We start from the raw sequence: 21077 nt of genomic DNA on the forward strand, positions 1-21077 counted from the left end.
TGAAGCTGTATCTTTGTGAATTTATTTGGAAACATGCCAGGAATTTGTTATCTGGTCCCAAACTCTCATCATGCAGGTAGTCCTCTGGCTGGCTATCGTACTTGTCTAAATTACTGTAGTCTATACAAAGAAGAGTGGACCCTCTGCCCACCCCATACTCAGCAAGATGTTAGAAGTAAGGCAGCTAATTAGCAAGTTAATATACAGGAGAAACTTGCTATTGTCATGAACAACAAAAATCAGATTATACCACTGAGGCCAGCAATGCACAATTGACACTTCAAAAAATGAAGTATAGCAATATTAAAGCATTAAGAACAGAAATAGCCTTAAGCTAGAAGGAATGTACTAATTAAACAGTGTAATGGAAGTATAAATTAGGGGAAGAGAAACCTGAGACATGAAGAACAGATAAACAGAAGTCTTAATAGCTGTACTTTGTAAAGGCAGAGAGAGAGGCAAGGCTTTTTTTATTTTAAAAATATTACATTTTAAAATAATAAATTTTAAAATTTTAATTAAAAAAAGTCTGACTACTAGCCTTGGAAAGACCAAGCATACTTTGAGCCAAAAATGCCCTCCTTCAGCTGCAGTACACTGAATACCAGAGCAGTGGACAGTTATCAACTACAGTAAGGAAATTCAATACTCCTTCCACAGCAGCAGGCAGGGAGGGGTGCAACATTAATGCCAGGATACCACACATTTAACAGCTGACAGTCTTTAATAAAGATCCTCCTATAAATAATGGTTTTGACTTGCCTACAGAGCAGATTTAACAGAATATTACTGTAGCTTTTGCCAAGTTACTGCTCTTTCAGCATATCAACACCAGAAATACAGAAAAAAGAATTCTGAGCCATACAGCTATTATCAGACTGGGACAAGAGGACATTGCACAGCAATTATCCATTACTTCTTTACAGTGAGACCATGGCTTCTTTACAGTGAGAGAAATAATGCTTCTGGAGAGAGTTGGGCTTGTTCAGCCTGGAGGAGAGAAGGCTCCAGGGAGACCTTACAGCAGCCTTCCACTACCTGAAGGGGGCCTACAAGAAAGCTAGAGAGGGACTTTTTACCAGGGCATGTAGCAATAGGACAAGGGGTAATGACTTTAAACTAAAAGAGGGTAGGCTTAGATTAGCTATAAGGAAGAAATTCTTCACTATGAGGGTGGTGAGGCACTGGAACAGGTTGCCCAGAGAAGTTGTGGATGCCCCAGCCCTGGAAGCGTTCAAGGCCAGGTTGGATGGGGCTTTGAGCAACCTGGTTTGTGGAAGGTGTCCCTGTCCATGGCAGGGGGGCTTGGAACTAGATGATCTTTAGGGTCCCTTCCAACCCAAACCATTCTGTGATGATGATGAAGAAACACAGTCCAATGTTACTTCACATTAGAATTATTTTATGAATTGCTGCTGGGTGGTTTGGAAGATGATCTCACACTTTTACACAACTGTCTGCCAGCTGGTACCAAGTTTCAGAAGCTACATAAGCTATTTTCTAAGTGCATGTTTTGCTGTGGTTTCTGAGGCAAGCAGTCACATTTTAACTTCATAGATTTTTAACAGTCTTTGAGGACCTCTCACAATTTGTACTATAAAAATGACAAGTCTTAAAGTTATCTTCCTAGCTAAGAAATCCTGCTTTTACAACTATCTTACTTCCCTGTTGCCCATTCAGTTTTTCCATAACTGTCTGTTAAAGCACCAAACTCTCACAGAACTCCTGGTTATAAATTCAGCACAGGTTTAATGACTATCTATCTCAATTTTGTTTCCAATGAAGTTTCATGTTTAGTGACATTTTCTTTTTGTATGTCAATCACTTCATTCTGTCAGTTTGTTTCACAAAGCACCCATAAAATATTTTAAGAAACATTAATCTTCCTTGCAATCAGGAAAACATCAAACTGAGTTTTGGGAATATGATTTCAAGTTGACACAGACACTTTAAAAGAATGAAAAGTCTTTTTTAGCATCATTACATCAATCTAGTACACTGTGTGAAGCTTAATTAAATGTTATGCAGCTGACGAGAACTGCTGCATTTTCCAGTGACTTCAAGTCTTTAGATTAAATCAAAGCCAGAGTGTTCATTTAAGAATAGTTTTAAGGTTTTTTCCTACTTGATCAATAATTAATATTGGTGTCCCCTTCATTTAAAAATAAGATGTTAAGTATTTATGCTTCTTTTCTACCACATGTGGCAACTTACTGCAGATGTTCAACTTGCAATAGAAATTCTCAGCTTGGAATAGAAAAAGCAAGTAATGAAAATTGACTCCAGTAGTCCTAAAGCAATCATAGATAACCTATTATGCTTTCCTGCATTGTTTTACAATTAATTTCAAACTTTAGCTGTTGAGCAAGATTATAGCACCACTGTAAATTCCAGATGAATAGAAGAACCTCAAGTGATAGAGAGAAGTGTAAGCTTGTTGGCCCATACAAAAATCTCACCACTAACTGCTCCTATACTAACTAGTCTTGGTCAAAAATGTTTGTTCTATTTACTTGCAACATTCTTGGCTATCATATGCCTGGAACCAGACTAGTTTTAGCTGCACAAAGGGTTGAACACACATACACAAAAGAAAAATGGTACATCTTGCCTGGCATTTACAATTTGTCTATGCACATCTTGGGTAAGACAATTTATGCAGTCTATATCATACTATTCATAGGCTTATATTAAAGCTGGATTTGCTTCAGCTGTTGTATTCACATTTTTGTAGTGAAAAGCAGTGTTACTAAGGGATTTTATTAAGAACCCCATAAAAAAGAATTTCAGAGCACAGGAGTCCATTACTCTTATTACACAATTCTCGTCAAGAATTACATGCTGTAAGATCCCATAGACAAAGACTCAATAGCATTAAAATCCATCTCAAATGCATTGCTCAAGCCTTCAAAGCAGGAATGCAAGTCATCTCCAATTCTTATTTCCCTGGCAACTGTACTCTGAAGAGGACAGCTCATGATTCACAGTGCTGCAAAAGCTTCCGAAGCTCACTTTTGGCCTGTGGTAAGGTTCTCTCGCATATATGGAAGGTAAGTATTTCAGTATCCTGAAGGCATGCACCAACAGCTGTTCAGAATGGATTTGTCCCACAATCCCAGTGTTCCACTAAAAGAATGCAGCCGCCAAGAAACTACGTAAGCTGACTCTCCAAGAAAGCAAGGGAAACACCAGCACCAGTTTTACCCCTTATTGCTCTCCAGAAAGGATCTGCCGCTCTCCCTTTCCTAAGAAAGGCAAGTTAGAGTGATCCCACTATAATGAACCTTCCCATTCTTTATCATCTTTATGATTAAGCCATAAGTCACTATCCAAGCTTTGACTAAGTCTGTAGGAGAAACAGAATAGGAACAGAGGTGTAGCACCTAGTTCTGTCTCCTTGGGACAGCTTGTGAAAAGCCACTGGAAGCCTCAGAAACACAGCCTTACAGCTCTTCCACATTCCTAACAGGAGCAATGCTTCACACAAGAGTTTAATGGTTCATCCATCTACTTCAAACTGATGAGGACAGGTCCCATACAGAGGCGCTACTATTACAGCTGTGTGCAAGTTTCTGAAAAGCACCCTGATTTTCTGAAGCCTCTACTCACCCTCCCTGTTAAGATGAGCCCTGAAGCAGTGCTGTGCTACCCTGAACATAGGTCAGGACAAGAGATCCTTTGAGCACAACTTGTCAGTACCCTGTTCTTAATCCCCAAGGAGAAATAACCAGCTTGCCCTCTCAGGTGCTATGGGGGCAGAGGTAGTAAAGAAGACGCCTACCCGCAAAGACAGGGTGATCTACCAGTTGGATTACAATGCTTACAAACACCACAACTGTATCACAGGGCTGTTCCTGCTCTGTGGGTGTTGTACAAGAGCAGCACTAGTGAATTGGGAAGAGAAGATGGCATGATGAGAGATGACAGTTTGATTTTAAGCCCCCATAATTCGCACTCACTTTGATCTTTGATTTGCTTCTGATGCACTCCTCACAGAAGGATCTTCTGATAGGACAAAAAGCTCGAGGCATATTGCCCAATGTGCTGAGTGATTGCTGCATAGTAAGTCCCTATGTGGAAGCCATTAACATGCAGAATCTGAAAGCATCTGGTTCAAGGATACAGCTATTTCAGTCAGATAATGCTGTCTTGTATTGTCTACCCAAATTGTTATACAAGTTCCTTAAATCTTCAACTAGCTGTCCTAAAGCTTAAACTGTATCTACATTTCTGTGGGTAAATAGTTTTAATAGCAGCACTCATTGCCAAGATGACACTGATCTTATGCTCTGTTTAACTATTGATACAGCATACTTGAAGGCACACCTGTTGAATAAATTCAGAAGGTGTTATGTGACTAGTTACAGGATAATTCTCTAACATACCAACACTACTATTATTCAACTAAGATGTCTATGCCTTCTAGTCTGAAACCTGTTCATGGTCATCCTTCTCTATCCTCCCCTCTATTTCACAACCCCATGCAACAAGCCAAATGCAAACTCTGTCATATCAAGGATTTTAATAGCACTGGCCAATTGAGAATAATAAAAAACAAGTAAAAATAAAGTAATAGTAAAGGCAAAAATATAAAAACATAGGAAGTATTCATTCCTGCTAATTAAATGAGGTAGCAAGCTGACTAACTTATGGGGCTGAATTTTTATTTTTCATCATTTCTTAACAGCAGAGAATAATTTTTGCAGATTCATTAAGAAAGCTGCTTTCAGTTGAAGTATGTAAGCAGAAAGGAAGGAAAAAAATAACTATCAGGTAGCTTTGAAGCCAACATTTGCTTGCTACTTGGACTGACACCAGATTAAGGTAATTCTGCTTAAGTTCCATGTTCAAACAAGCAGAATGCTCCTCTGCTGAAGATGACTTGTATTGCTGTAACTTAGGAAAAACTTGCCCCAGGAATCTGATTAGATCAGTAATTTATGTGGCTGCACATGGAATGTAGGCAAGACAACCAAAGAATCAAAAGTAAAGATCTGCCAGTGGATCAGTTTATAGTTGCTAGTCCACTGTTATTAATTATGATAGATGCCTGCAGAACTATCTGGCCTCCCAACAGATGCTGTTTAGACTGCATCTGTGCCAATTGATCCCAACCAGGATCGGTGTATTATTGTTGCAGTCAGGTCTATTTTAGGGCTCAAGCCAAATCCTACCCAATTCACTTAGAACTTATCTTTTGACTGCAATACTAGTTAGAGCAAGCATTTAACTGGGCAAAGAATTACCCCAAAAGAAAATGAAAAATTGGTGAGACCAAAGTTCCTGATCACTGTCCATAACTGGACTAAAATAAAAGGATATTCTATTTCTTTTGCTTTCATATCACTTGAAACAATTAAAGTGCAGTTTAGGAACATTTCTGGAAGCAGAAGTCTGCCGTTTGAAGGTAACTTTTCCACTTAAAAGATGATTCATTATTAAAAACAGATCTGTACCATCTTCAGTAACAAAAAAATTGCTATAAAAATAGATTTGAAAATAGACTGAATTCACATGTACCAGGTACCATTTCTAGTGTAAAATTGGTTTTTAGTTTATGAAAAATATCTTTCCTTAAAAAAAGCATAGGCTTACAGTTATTATCACTAAGAAGGTCCACAGAATTCCTTCAGTACCTATTAAACATTATACCCTAGGCTTTTTGACAGGTGGGTCCTGCAGGCTGAACTTAGGAATTTCACATGAAGAAGCAAAAGGAATTCTTTTGGCTGACACCTTCTTCCCAATTGTTTCAATCTGAAAGAGAAAACACATTTAACAAATGAGTGTGGCAAGCTAACATAATCATGTCAGCCTATGAAGAATCTACAAATTAAATCCAGGGCCATGACTACATTTCACGAACACTAGAATAACATAAGCCACAAAGCACAGTGTGCCCAGGGACAGTTTGTGGGATTGCAGTTGCAAAGACTTCTTTAAAAAACAGCCTTTTATAGGTGCCTGCTTAAAGCTGCATCTTGCCGATTTGAACATTCATGTGCCTCAGCTTCCATAGGACTATCAGTATAAATACCGTAGAATGTTTCTGGGTATTCAGAAAGTGTGGGTTCAGTCTCCTTTGTCTAAAAATTTATATCCAGTAAATTAGGATAGAAGTGTTTTCCCCTCCTTAATGCAGTGGGTTGTTTTTGAAACAATACAACTCTGAAAGGCTAAAGGCAGCCAACTCTACATAAGAGAAAGCATGTAACAAAGCCAACACACAAGCCAGGGACTGCAAAATTCAAACAGTGGGACAGGTTCCCCTAATTTCTAGGTCAGACTAATGTAAATCACTAAGGACAGAGCTTGTAGAGGACAAAACACCAACTAGCAAAACAGTTCAGACACCCAGTAAATAAGGAAAGCTGTAGCTTTCCTCTTGAGTAAGTAGTGCAAGTCAGATGCAAAGCACCAAAAGACAAAATACTTCAACTATTTTAAATTTAACAGAAATTTGATTAATATTTTCTACACAGACATCTGAGTTACTCTGAAAAGAGTAGTTTAAACAGTCAAGTGAGCTGTATGTACCATATTTGCCCATAACAGCTTCAATTGACTGGTTAAATCAATTCATATAAGCCTGTTCACAAACAGTCTAAGTAAGTGTGTGTAGTTTAAGCAAGGGAAAAAGTATCAAGAGAGACAGCCTATAGCCATTATGCAAGTAATCACAGTACTCAGGAGTACACAGAATGAAACAACTGAAATATGCATCTGATCTGGCTTGTAGATTTTGTTCTGATTATGTCTGGCTGAGATGCTTCTACAAGATTATCCAGGGATTTGGTAATTTTAGTATTAGTCAAATTCTGTCTATGCTAGAAGTGCTTCGATGCATGCTGATACTGCTGAATGTTGATGGCATAGTCTAATGTAGCTTGGATTTTAATGGAGCAGTCTATGAAAATAGAAAGTAATGGAGGAAGACAGCACTAGTGAAGAGACTTAAGTACAGACAGGTTTAGCTTTAAATCCTCACCTGAAGAGGTTTTTTTCCCTTGCTACTCAGTCATTGCAGAGGGAGAGAGAGCAAGAGGGAAGAGAGCAGAAGGAAAGAAATACAAGTAGCATCACCCAGCTGATTACCTGGAAGCCAATGACTTGTAGCTCATTGTGAAGATCATCTAGAACTCTCCTACCATCAAAGATAAATGCAGGCTTCAGCATCTTCTTATGAATACGTTCATAATCCAACTCCTTTAAAGAGCAATTAAAGCAGATAGAATAAATAAGTAGCATAACACTCCCTCTTTTTTTTTCCTTAGTTTAAACTGAAGATAACATTTACCTTAAACATGTCCCATTCAGTGCAAATTACAAGGGCATGAGCTCCATCACAGGCTTCATAGGGATCTTTACTGATAGTGACCAACCGAGACACTGTAACAGAAGGAAAATAAAGTTTTATTCTGCACAAATCTTTAGCATCAATCTGGTGCACTCCTGGCAAACGAGTCTCCTTCCTTGCCCTACACAAATGAGGAGTTTCAAGTCACTCACCTAGAGATGTTTTCTATCAAGACATTTGTCACTTTGATTTCACTTATTTAAATGAAAGCAGCTTGTACCTGGCATCTGAATAGTCAGAGCACTTAGATGTTTGAAGTTAAGCATTCAAATTTGATGTCAAGAGCACCTCTAGAATTAGAAGTTACTATGGAGTGTTCAAATGCCAACTCTCACAAAGGTCATCACCTGTACAATAGCAGCACATCACAGTTCCTATTTAACACTCAGCTCACACTAGAGAAGATACACATGGCTCACTAGGGGCTGCCTTCATCCTTTGACCGCCTCAGCAGCTGCCTAGAGGCTACCTTCACATCCCCCTCTAATTCAAGGGCATGTCAAATAATGTACATCCTTCACTCTTCATCACAGCTCATTTTCCTCCATTCTCTTCAACTCTAGAAACCTGATCTATCCTTCTCCCCCATCATCTCCATTCTCCCCCTCCCCAATAAGAAAACAAAAATCTCAAATACCCCCTGCTTCTCCCCAAGAAGTTTCTAGTCATAGATGATTACTTTAAAGTCTTCTTGAATTTAAGGGAACAAATGAATTGGGAAGTGATATGGGGGAGGGGAGAATGCTCTACAGTGAATTCCAGAATTATTTCTTTATTCCTACTTCAGATATGCAAGCAAGAACTAAGGCAAGATAGGACTCAGGACACAAAGGAGCTGACAGAACAACTCTAGTCCCTCCTACTTCTAGACATTATTCTTTCTCTTCCTTTTAATGATGCAGAGAGAAAATTCTTTGCACATATTCAAATGAATATTTATCAAAAGAAAAATATACAATAGTACAGAATTAGCATCTATAGATAAAAGCTGTGGGGAAAGGGGGAAGAGTTACAGTAATCCTCTCAGCTATGACAGTCCTCTATTAAGTGTAGCCAACAGCACATCATTGCCATGGTGAAAATGTGAAAGTTAATTTATAGTATTTAAACACACCTTGTGTATTTTGAGAATAGGGTGGGGAGGGAAGGGGGGAAAATAAGCTTCGCATGAGCATTCTTACCTTGGTTATCTTCTGAGACACCTGGATGTGAGAGATCCAAGATTATTTGTTCCTTAGGTACTTTAGGATCATAGATATGGAGCTTTGCTCCTTCATCCATTAAATACTTGCTAATGTAGATACTGGATGACTCTCTAGGGAAGTGAATCAATCAGTTAAAGAACCAGATGGCATGTTCTAAGTAATGAAAGTCTTCAAGTGTCATGATATGCAATGCCAGAGCTTTTATACCAGTTTTACATTAAACATCTTAGTGGTAATCCATGCCAGCAGCAAACTTGAAATCTTGAGGGACATCAAGGAGCGCAGTATGAAAAAACAAGTTTACATCTCTTTTGCTGAATCATGCCAGGGAGATACTAAGCCCCAGGACTCCTATTGACCATAATTAACAAGGCATCAAGCTTATAAGCATTCCCCACAAGCTGCAGTTGGAGATAGTTGTATCAAGTTTGAGCTTTATGCAAAAACAGGATTAACCACCTTTGGGAAACAAAGCTGAAACTTTGGCTTCACACAGCAATTTAGAACCAGTTGCAAAAATGCTTGCATTCTTTTCTGTGGAGAATGGAAGGACTCTGTCAAAAATCTGTCTTTGCTTATGCAAGTTAATAAGGACGAGTTATCTGCTCTAGCTTCTGAATGATTCAGATATGTTGTAGAGATCAAGAATCAATTGTTTCACCCATTTAAGAAAGACTAATCCTTGCAACAAACTAATTCGGTCACAAGAGGTTAAGGGTCCCATATCTGATCTATTTTTATTAATGTAATTCAACTGGGGGGGGGGGGGTTTAGCTGCATAGCTGGTGACAAGTGTAGGGAATCCACATTAGTGAACTGAATTAATTTTCTTACCTTGTGTCCCCAGTATCCTTTTTGAATGCAAACCCTAAAATAGCAATCTTCTTATCAGTGACAGTATTGAACAAGCTGTCAATAATGCGGGAAGCAAATCTTCTTCTCTGATAATCATTCATGTCTATTACCTGAAATTATGTAAGATGTGATGGTACAGAAGGGAGCCATTTTAAACTATTAACAATCAAGCCAAGCTACCCACACCTAAGTTTAACAGGGGCTTAAAAGAGAAAGCTAAGTATTTTTACTCAGTATCATAAGTAATCCAAAGATAAAGTTAGTTAATTTATCAAACTCTGAGACAAATCCTATTTTAATCAGTGACTGTAGATGCATATACACACATACTATCATGCATTATCTAGTTCAAAGGCTAGGATTTTTTCAGATTGCCTTTTTTTTTTTAAATCTACAACTTATTGTATTCTAGGCAGAAACATGGAAAGCCATTTCAGTTTTAGAGTACTTGATGTCACATGGACATCCCATTGCCAGACCTACACTTCCTTACATGCCATGTATAACAACTGTAAGAACATTTTTAGCTGTTGTAATCCACACTAACAGATTTCAATACACAAAACTAGTGTGGTTAAACCAGATTTTGAAGTGCCTCACTTCTTTTATTACATGAAAGTGGGTTCACTCACTCTGATTGTTCCTGTACTTTCCTCCAGCCTGCTTAATACTTTAATCTCCAGCCCTTAACACACAGAGGGCACTGGATCACTAGTAGAATAGGAAAGGTAGGTTCCCCCACTAGTCAGTGTTCAATGTGGACTGGAAAGAACTACACTTCCCTCTTGGTTTTGAGACTTTCAACCCAAATCAAGAATTAACAGCAGCAGCCTATGAAACATAAGGTATAAACTATACAGTAGAAGGATATTTGTGAACCAGATTTGAGGAAAAGAAATTAAAGCAGTGAGATTTATGTAACTCAACAGGGTGGTGATGGGGAACAAAGGCAACAGTTAACAGGGTAAGAGGGACACATTTCTTTCTGTAGGTATGTTTTCAAGGAATGAAGATTTCAGTATTAGAGAGCCCTGTCCTGTCTAAAGGCCAGAGAGAATAAAAGTTAGGATTCTAGGGCTGCTCTGATCAGCATATCCTCCAGAATTTGGATCCTGTCCTCAGACTGGTCTGAGGTCTCCCATGTGCATGCACTGGGATGAGCTGCTGACAGTGCAGTGCTCAGGCCACAAAGAAACAGTTCACACAGTTCCTTATACAGGTGCACGTGTGTGTGCATTACATGACTTGACCAGTGTGGGCTGGGGCAGATAGACCTCTGCAAGATGACAGTGCTCTGAGGAAGCAGGAGGTGCAGGTAAGGGGTTGCACTACATGAACACAGCACTCTACCTTATCCTAACTCTGCAGCAGCTGTTCTTACTATCTGATTTGTCCACAGCTTAATAAGCCATATAGAAACACTGCAAAGAGTTGCTCTTAAAACAGAATAAGGGAGCACAAAAGCATTAAAACTACTTAGAACTAGTTTGTTTACATTAACAATGAAACATTTTAGGCTTTTGTTAAATAAAAAACCCACCTCCACACAGAGCAAAGCTTAAGTGTTCCTATGCCTTTGGGTTGCCAAGATACCAAGTGGGTTGCATTTTGAGAAGGACCCTTGTGCTCTCAAAGGACAGAGCCAAGCCAATTTGTCTCTTTCGAGACAGTATTAGTTTTCCCTATTCATCAGATTATCATTGAGGTAACATGGTTAGTTCCTGCAGCTCCTGCTGCTCCAGGGATTGCCTGTTGTCTGCTTACATCTCATACCAAGTAAAAGCAGTAGTTATTGAAGCAAATATCACAACCTAGGGCTCCTTCTCTTCCCTGCTGTACCACTGCATCCAAGTCCTACACTGAACCAAACCTCTCCTGGATGCTTGCACAAGGTTCATGCAGTACGTTAGTCTCAGCTTCACTGATGGGATTGCAAGCCTCTCCACCATGGACTAGACTATCCTAATGAAGTACACTTTAAGGAAGATGTCAGTCTGAACCTCTTCAGAGGCAGAGTGTAAACCCCATGTCTTCCTTGTTCCAAGCAACTGATGTAACAGTTACAGTTGCAGGTAAGTAAGTAGGCTGCTGACTAGCCCCTGGATGGAGGTTAACGTAAAAAGCCATTGGACATCATAGATAATGTAAGAAGCTGACAAAGAGTCAGAGCGCGCTGTGAGGCATGACGGAGTTTTACAAGCAGTTAAGGAGGAGTTATTAGTGAGATCCAGCCAAGCTTCAGATTATTGGAGGGAATATTAGGGACCTTTTGGGGAATAGAACCTTGGAAAGCCAACAGAGCCCAGATAATCCCATCAATGGTACCACATGGCCGCAACAACCTAGGTAACAGTATAAGAAATACTGGACTTCAGTATGGGAGTGGCACCACTGACCAATACTGAAAATGTAATTATGGGCAGGTTGTTTATTTGGCAGCAGACTGGGATGGAGAAAAGTGAGGGAAAAGAAGGCTAGCCAAAAGGAAGATTTTGGAAAAAAAAAAAAGGAAAGCTGCTAATAAGGTAGGCAAATCATGCGCTTGGTATTCTGGGGGCATCTGCTTGGCAGCCTTGTACTTAATCACCACAGCCTAAACCAGGACAATAAACTAAAGCTGCTTTCTCAGTCAGGACTGGGAAGAGGGGTGAGGTGCTTTCACTGGTTAATAGCGAAACTCTTGCTAGTATAGACTGAGCATCCTGGTACTGCTGCATTGGTGCTAGGCCTGAGAGCATCCACATCTTCCCAACCATTCCTAACATTAACCATGGAACAGCAGCAACCATGTTTATTTAAAAGAATAGCAAGTTATGCTGAATTCCTTCAGAAAAGGAACTGTAAAAGTAGATCCTGAGGAAGAGATCATAAGCTCTGAATTCAAAGTGGACAGAGATAGTCAAGTGCAAGAGGAAGACAGTAGCCCAGACATGCTTGTACCCCACATTTTCTACTGCTACTTCTAGAGAGCTTGCCAATCCATTTGATCCAGACAACTTAACTCACCCCAAAAAAGCCTAAGCGTCCATAAGTATCAAATGCCAGTGTTAGGCTGAGGGCCCTAAAATGTAAAGATGATCAGCATTAAGGTATCTGCTCCTTAAAGCTGAAACACAGATTATATGTGGACAATGCTCAAAAGCTCAATGCCTGAAAGCTGAATGCTGAAGAAATACCACCCCCTCAAAAAAAATTAGTGAAGAACTTGTACCTGTTGCCAATAGCGGGCTACTTCAGGTAAGTTCAGTGCCTCACAGAGATACACTAAATTCAAGACATCCTTCTGAAAACAGCTACCTCCAAATCCTGAAAGAGAAAATGGTTATTTTACAGGTGACTAAGGTACTATTCTAACCCGATCATCAGAATCAATTAGTTTTTGGCAATCATTGACATAGCATTATAATTTTTCCCTGTATTTCACTGCTAGCAAATTAAAACCTTAATCTCTCAAAGACCTACCTACTTTGTCAGTTACAGAAGCCCTAAAATCTGCTTCAGGTCCCACTGAAGTCAATGGAAGTTTTAACCCAGTCTCAGGGAAACATATGATAAGACAAGCCCTAGTATTTTTATTCTTACTAGTGGGTGGACAAGCTCCTGCGTTTGCTCTCCCCCCACCTAGAGATTTGGATAAATACTTCTCAGAACAAGTATGTTAAGATTAGGTTCTTTCCTCCCCCACCCCCAAATGCATATATGATCATTGCCAAGCCAAAGATTACCACAGCTAAGGGAGAACTGAAACAATTACTAGAGGGATCCTTGACCCCTAGAACTTTGCTCAGCAGAGTCCCAGAAGCAACACATTGTAGAATAGACTCTTTCAGTTGGAAGGGACCTACAACGATCATCTAGTCCAACTGTCTCACCAATTAATTCAGTGCTGCCCAAAGGTCAGAGCATCTTGTTAAGGTCATTGTCCAAGTGCCTCTTAAACATTGACAGGTTTGGGGCATTGACCACCTCTCCAGGAAGCCTGTTCCAGTGTTTGATCACCCTCTTGGGGAAGAAACACTTCCTAATGTCTAGTCTAAACCTCTCCTGGCATAGCTTTGAACCATTCCCACTTGTTCTATCACTGGGTACGAGGGAAAAGGGATCAGCACCTCCCTCTCCACTTCCCCTCCTCGGGAAGCTGTAGAGAACAATGAGGTCGCCTCTCAGCCTCCTTTCCTCCAAACTAGACAAGCCCAAAGTCCTTAGCCACTCCCCATAGGACATTCCTTCCAGCCCTTTCACCAGCTTTGCTGTCCTCCCCTGGACACATTCAAGGACCTTCACATCCTTCTTAAATTGTGGGGCCAAGAACTGCACACTGTATTCAAGGTGAGGCTGCACCAATGCTAAATATAGCAAAGGAATTGTAGAAGGAATTACATTACCAAATTCCTATTAGGTTATTATATTTGTTATCTACTTTTCACTCTTGCATAGGCTCTAGGAGAGGTTATATTTAATAAGGTTATTTTCAAGTCACACTTTCTCTTTCTAGAATGAAGACTGTAGCCATACAGATAGGCTTTAGTCTTGTTCTGTAAGTTTCAAAGTTTGTTGTACTGATCACCACTTTATCACATCTTACTCTCTAGTAAATCTAAACAACTGAATTCATCTTACAAATTAGAAGTTGCCATCACACACTCTGACCCAGAGGTGTGCCCTTCCTCAGGCCACTGGCAGCAACTTCCGAACAAAATTGCAGCAGTTACAATTGGAAAGACATCTTGGAGAGCACCATCATCAGTGATGCTTCAGAAAAATAAAGTTGCAACTTTTCTTTCCAGTGTCCCAGGCAGGCTAAACCATGCACTTTGAACTCTCGGGTTTCAGATCACCAGGGTCTAGAGCAACCTCAGTCCTAGACATTTTACCAGAAAGACTGATTTATGCTAGTACTCTACAGCAATATTTTCACACTCATGCTTTAGAAGACTTTAGAGTATCAGATCCCTTACTTCAATCAAAACACTACTAGCAGGCCTTTTGCACTATTAAACAGAAGGCCAAAAGAAAAAAGGATTTTTTGTTTACCAACACTGGCTTTGAGAAACTTATTTCCAATTCTTTGGTCTGTTCCAATAGCTCTTGCTACTTCTTCAACATCTGCTCCTGTAGCTTCACACAGAGCACTGATTGAGTTAATGCTGCTGATTCTTTGGGCAAGGAAAGCATTAGCTGCCTGTAAATAAAAAACACAGTAAAGAGAACTTGATTCTTTCAGAAACCAAGATGCCCACAGACCGAAGGGAGTCACTACTGGAAGGATTACTTTAGTATCTATGTAACTCTGAGATACAAAATGGTAATATAACTAGTTTAATACATCAATGCCAGTTAATGGGATCTAAGCAAAATAACATAATGCTTAACTTGCAGAGTTGGAAACGTTTTATGATGGTAACCAGTTTCTACAGCACTGGAGGTTTACTCTCAGTAATAACACAGCAATAAAAGTGAGAAAAGGATTTCATGGAAAGTTGATATCATCTATTAGCTCAACTGAGATAATCGGAAAAGATGAATATTCTTTGACATATATACTGGATCCTCCCAGCCCCATCTGTCTTTCCTAGTTGCATCATGCAGTGTCAGTGAATTTCTGCTTCTGAGCTTTGTCTCATTTACACCCTTTGCTCATCGCAGACAATAGTGGTGAGTAACACTAACCAGTTTAGAAAGTTCTGATGACCAGGTATTGGTTGTGAGGATTTTTTCTTTGGGCACCCAGTGCTCATAAACAGCACAAAGAGCATGGACAGCTTTCTGTCCCTCTGGAGAATCATCTCCACCGATAAGCACTCTGTCTGGGTTCTTCAGGTCCCTGATGGCTGTTCCTTCTGCAAGGAACTCTGGGTTAGACAGCACCTACAGGCACAGAGAAATAGAGAACAACAGATAAAAGCCAAAAGCAACAACCAGCCTTTAAATACACAACTCAAAGATTATGCTTACCTGCAAATCCAAGTTAGGCTTAGTATTAGCATCAAATATTCGACGAATGCTCTCTGCAGCACGTACTGGAACCGTGCTTTTCTCTGTGACAATTTTATAGCCATTTGAATTTTGTACAATTCGTCTTGCACAAGCTTCAATGTATTTCAGATCAGCTGCTCGGCCTTTTCCCATCCCATAGGTCTTTGTCGGAGTGTTAACCTAATTACAAATAGATGGAGGAAGAAGAAGTGTTACAGGTCTCTTAACACAAGAGGTACTGACAAGGTGAAATTTTTAAGAATGACAGACACTTTCCTTCCCAGAGTCCAGTTTGCTTCTACCCCAGAATTATTCTAGTTACCATATCAGATGAACAGCTCTTAGCTTTCTCAATTACCCATTTTGTCTTCTAAAGAAAGCTCACTGGCCTCTATTCAAATAGAATTTAAACAAGAGCAATTCATAGCAGCTCTGCAGGCTCTGGTGAAACTTAGTCCTTATTCTGGAAACACCAGTAATTTCTTCATTATTACAGCCAGCCACCTTTTGTTTCCTGTCCCACATTAGGAGTGCAAAAATTCACATTTAAGAATCTTGCAGCTAGTGAGGCAGTTATGTTTTAAATGCACTTTGCAGTGAAACCTAAGTAGAGCTGCTGAAAATTGCTATACTGAAGTACACAGAAAAGGCAACAGGAGGGAAAACATATCACTTAGATTAAGACAGAGGGTCCTTTTCATTACAAACTGAAAGAAGAAATGGCAACAACATCTAAAACACAACAGCATGTTTTAAGCCAAGGACAGGTGGCAATATATGGGCTGTATTAGTGGCAGTCATCCAGTTCACTTTAGACTTAATGAATGGAGAAAAATACTATCAGAAAGAGAGCTCTGTACCGAGGTGCCCTAACAAAGAGAAGCACTCAAGAACAGAGGACTTAAGTAACAAAAATAACTCAACTGTGACCTACAAAGATGAATAACAATCAGTTATTTTGGATTCTGCATTAGGAACAACCTTCTAGATTACAAGGGGTCACACTGTTTGTTTGACTGGATCCTTTTCCTAGTGGTGTCAACAGCTTAGAAATATTAAGGCTAGAAAATATTAAAGCCAGCCCCTCTTCCATTAATACACTGGTTTTGAAAAGCTTCTGGAAAGAAGTCATCTTTGTAACCCAATAATCAGTATATGACTTTGCATCCCTATCTAGGAACCGTATCAATATTATTAAAGTCCCATAGATTTCCATAGTACACTGCAATGACAGATATGCACCATATTCTGCTCTAAGACCCCATACATCTAACCAAACTAAACATCAACATTATCATTTTGACTTGGAGACTGTTCATTTGTCAAATGTTCTACTGGCCATAAGAAACAGACAAAAATAAAAGAAAAAGCTTACTTAACACTTTTCCAACAGTACACAGAAAGACAAGGAGAAGACCATGACACAGTGACATGACATTGCTAACTGAATCTATATGACAAAACAAAGGCCTCTTCCTAACATCAGGGCAACATAATGATTTGATAAGGAAAAAAAAAAAAGACCAACACAAACAACCTCCTTCTCCCCCTAAACTTACAGAAATAAATACAAGATCAGCTTCTCTAATGGCATCATCAATACTGGTGGAAAAGAAGAGGTTTCTTCCTCGACAGGATTCTACCACTTCTTTTAACCCTGGCTGAAAAAAAGCAGAAAAAAAGCAGTTAAGGTTAATGCAGTTAGAAGAACAGTAAATGACATGCCCAAGCAAACAGCATATTTCAGATACAGAAAGACTTTTTTCCCCTCAGTGTGGAATGTTTTTAGTCTGCCAGATGTAAAGTAAAGCTTCTGTAGATTTACATAGTGAAAAAAAGAAAGCCCTTTCTTATTCAAAACACTCAAAATACTGTCTCGAAACTTTCAGCCACACTGAATTGTTATTTGCACAACCAGATTTTAAGCTCCAGTTCTTCCCATGCTCAATTCTATTACCATGAGCAACAATTAAAGAAATACCTGTAGCGTGATGTTAAGTAGATTCAAGAAGTAAAGCCTTACAATATTCCCTAGACTGCAAACAAAAGAGGTGGTCCCAACTCTCCTTTTCCCTCAGCTACACATTCCATGATCTCCCCAACATCAGATCTAAAACTGATTCAGCACAGAAAAAATCCACAAAGTAGTCTTCCACCAAATTAGCAAGCCCAGATCCAGTGAAAGAAAGGTAGTGGAGACACACAGGAGATCAAGACCACTCCTTTTGGCAACCACTCATGTTTGGACCAGATTAAACTTATCAAGGCACCACACCTGCAGCGTGGAAGGATCACAGACACAATTTGATGAGATTCTTTCAAGAGACACATACTATGCCAGAACGCTTTCCCTTCCCTTAACACCTCCACACAGACAAGAGGAGCAGGAGGCCATGTGTACATGAGCAATCCGCTGTATTAGAATGGTCTACAAAATGATTTAACTAAGATATAGCTGTCATAAATAAAAGAAGCCTTTACTTTTTGTTTGAAAAATAAAGTCATACACTGTAACCTGGCAATCAAACCTCCAACTTGACAGATGCCTATCATGACACAAGCTATTTGAGTAAGTGCCAGAAAGGTAAAGGTTCACTGGAGGGAGAGAGAGGAAAACAAAGCAGAAGCTTTCCTATGCAAGACATTTTTGCTGTCTCACTTTATACCAAATATCTACTTAAAAGGAAAACAAAGGTCAGCACAGGTAGGATAACATGTGTTACAACCCATCAAATGTTCCAGCTATGGTCTTACTGGGATGTAAATAGAAAGGCAGCCCACTAGACAATTTCTGACACTGGAAAGAAACACCCAAAACAAAAATACAAAAAACCTCACTGTGCAATGACTCAATTTTACAACTGTCTGAACTAATTCTTGGCAGTTTTTGTACATTCTTTGTAAGCAGAGGACACCATTCCAGGAAACAGAAGTTGCGAGTTTGTTTTTTCTTTTAAAAAAAACATGCCAAGACTAGCTCTACTTTAACTCATTCAGTCTAAGTGTTTATCGAAAACAAAGTACTTGCTTTCATGATCTTTATTCATGTCTCACCTGCTAATCTGAGCATTATACACATTTTCCTTTGAATATGTATGACAAAGGAGGTCTATTCATCTTCACTTAAAGAGTCACAATATAGGTTTGGTTTTAAAAGGGGTAAAAAAAATCCCACAAACCTATATTAGTGTTACAGCACAGACAGGATTCAGAAGACTTATAGCAGAAGAGTAACTGCTAGTATCAGGCAACATGCCTTGTCTTTGGGAGCCGAGTGCAGATAACTTTTCATTCATTAAAGAAAAGAACTCAAACCTATTAAAAAAAAGCATTTCATGAAAGAATGAAGGAAAGAAAAAAAGAGACCTGTTCTTTAAGGGTGAAAAGGAGTGAAAAATAACAAGTGCTAAGAGAAGCAAAATAGAAAAATGCTTTATATATCTTCAAATTAAAAGTTATTCTGTAATGAAGGAGAGACAGTGTGATACATTTAAAAATAATTTTTATCTAGCCTAGTCTTCCCAAGCCAGATTGGAGGCTTATGGTACAAGTGAATCAGGAACATGACTGTCCTCATCTTACAACACAGTTAAGATGGGCAGCACAGACTGGACTTTGGCAGTATTCAGAAGGGCAATAAAGCTTACCACCCACAGTATTACACATTCATGTTGTGCTACAACACAGCAGATAATATCTATAACTGAGTAAGAAGACTATGTTATGATTAAATTGGGTCCCAAAAGAAAATCAGCACGATTTAGCACAATTCACTATATATACAATTATATTTTTCCTTACTAGGCCCTTCAAATATAATCCTTGAATACCTGCAGGCAGTAGACATATTACGTTATTTCAAAAATCTGGTTTAATGAGCAGTAGTGACAAGCAGCTGTTCCAGAATACTCTTTTTGAAGGACATCAGTGTGCTATACTTAACAAGCTTCAGAAGCGGGCCATGTGGAAATGCCATGTGGTGGGAGGGAAGCAAATGCAACACTGGCTGGAAGAAGAGACAACAGTGAGACACATTTACCTCATAGATTGGGAGCGTATCTGAATTCCAGGCATTGATTCTGGCCTCATTGACATCCACAACAGTAACTTTGATATTGGGACACATCTGTGCAATAACACTACAGGTGGGCCCACCAACATAACCAGCACCAATGCAGCAAATCTTCCTAATTTCAAACATGATTGCTCTAGTAAGAGGAGGGGGGAAAGGAGAATCAGGAGTTATAAATGAAAATACTGACCAACAATTCAAGGAAATAAAAGAGTTAATGATTTGAGATTTTATTACGCTGCCACAGAGAGAAACATTTTCTACAGCTGATCTCTTGAAATCAGCTGCAACGGCTCTCTCCCGCCCGGGAAGGCTTTAGAGCCTGCCCCACTCCAGGAGCGCCAGCACACACAGACCATTGAGGAAGCGTTTTCTGTGGTCGCTTCGAAGCCTGCCAGCGTAAATACCGGCCCCTCAGGCGGAGGAACTGCTGATGCCACGATAGCAACAGGCACGAGCAAAGACCACTGCCGCAGGCAGCGCACAGGGGGAGGGACTGCCGCAGCCCCACGGCGGGCAGAGCCGCGCCAGGCCGCGCTCGGCCGGGACCTCCGGGCCGGGCCCGGCCCCCGCCCTGTCCCCGGAGCCCCTCGGCCGGGAAAGGCGGGGTCAGCGCGGAGGCCGCAGCTCCCGCCTCCTCCCCGCTGGAGAGAGCGGGCCGGGAGCCGACCCCGCTCCCCCCGGGGCGGCTCGGGCTGGGGCCGGTCCCCGTCCCCGCGGGCTCCATCCCCGGGAGCCCGGCGGAAAGGTTCCCGCCGGTTGCGGCGGAGAGCGGCTCCCCGGCCGCAACCGGCCCCGCGCTCTGGGGGGCGGCAGCTGGCGGGAAAGGCCGCCACCGCCCCAGGGAAGGCAGCGGGGGGAGCCGCGGCCGGCACCGAAGCCGCAGCCCGGAGACTTACTGCGGGCGGGCGCGGTCCTGCCCCGCCGCCGCGGATCGAGCTGGAGGGCTGCGGCGAGGATGCTCGGCGAGCTCAGGACGACACTCCGCTACTCAGCGGCGTGGTGGCGGCGGCTATTTAAAGGGCCGCCGCGGGGCTGAGGCGGCTGTTTCATCCCGGGGACGCCGAGCCAGGCCGGCCCCGGCTCCTCCCTTCCCCCGGGGGCGGAGGCCGGCGTAGAGCCCGCCCGCCTGCTCGCCGCGCCGCCTCCCCGTCTCCCCGCCTCTCGGCCCCGCCGCGCCGCCGGCGAATGGGCGGGGGACACCTCAGGCGCCGTCGCCGGCGGCGCCGGCCAGGCCCGGCCCCGCCACGCCAGCGCACAGGCGGCTGAGGGGCCGCAGGGCCCCCGGGCCCGGCTGGGGTCTCCGCGGCCTGGCCTCGGGCCTGGGCCTGGGCCTGGGCCTCGGGCCTGGGCCTGGGCCTGGGCCTGGGCCTGGGCCCGGGCGGGCCGGGCGCAGTGGCTTCCCTCAGCCCCGAGGGAGGGAGAGCGGCGCCTCTCGGGGCGGCGCCAGGCGGGAGCGTGACCCCGGCCCCTTTCCCCATATGTCGGTTTGGGGGTTTTTACACCTCGTTCCCCTCGCTTTATTTTGGGGTTTTTTTGCATCACGGCGGCTGGACCGGTGGCTGGTCTCACTACCTCTTTCTGGGAGAGGGGTCTAGGCTGCGGCCTGGCC

General features: G+C 41.6%; 1 protein-coding gene across 2 annotated transcripts; it reads right to left on the minus strand.

The window, feature by feature from the left end:
- Positions 1-4507: 4507 nt before the first annotated feature.
- On the minus strand, positions 4508-20560 carry UGDH (UDP-glucose 6-dehydrogenase). Of its 2 annotated transcripts, none has more exons than XM_072862692.1 (12): positions 20365-20560; positions 19224-19399; positions 16953-17054; positions 15373-15573; positions 15088-15285; positions 14452-14599; positions 12629-12723; positions 9397-9527; positions 8539-8672; positions 7298-7389; positions 7096-7206; positions 4508-5757 (listed from the first exon to the last, which is right to left on the minus strand). In XM_072862692.1, the coding sequence occupies exons 4-12, from the start codon at positions 15544-15546 to the stop codon at positions 5647-5649; spliced, it is 1194 nt and encodes a 397-aa protein (XP_072718793.1). In that variant the 5' UTR covers positions 15547-15573; positions 16953-17054; positions 19224-19399; positions 20365-20560; the 3' UTR covers positions 4508-5646. The 2 variants fall into 2 exon arrangements, with proteins under 2 accessions (XP_072718793.1, XP_072718792.1); XM_072862691.1 differs by lacking the exon at positions 19224-19399 and adding an exon at positions 19433-19601.
- Positions 20561-21077: the final 517 nt, after the last annotated feature.

This window comes from Ciconia boyciana, chromosome 5 (genome assembly GCF_034638445.1).
Source record: "Ciconia boyciana chromosome 5, ASM3463844v1, whole genome shotgun sequence".
NCBI classification, from domain to species: Eukaryota; Metazoa; Chordata; class Aves; order Ciconiiformes; family Ciconiidae; genus Ciconia; species Ciconia boyciana.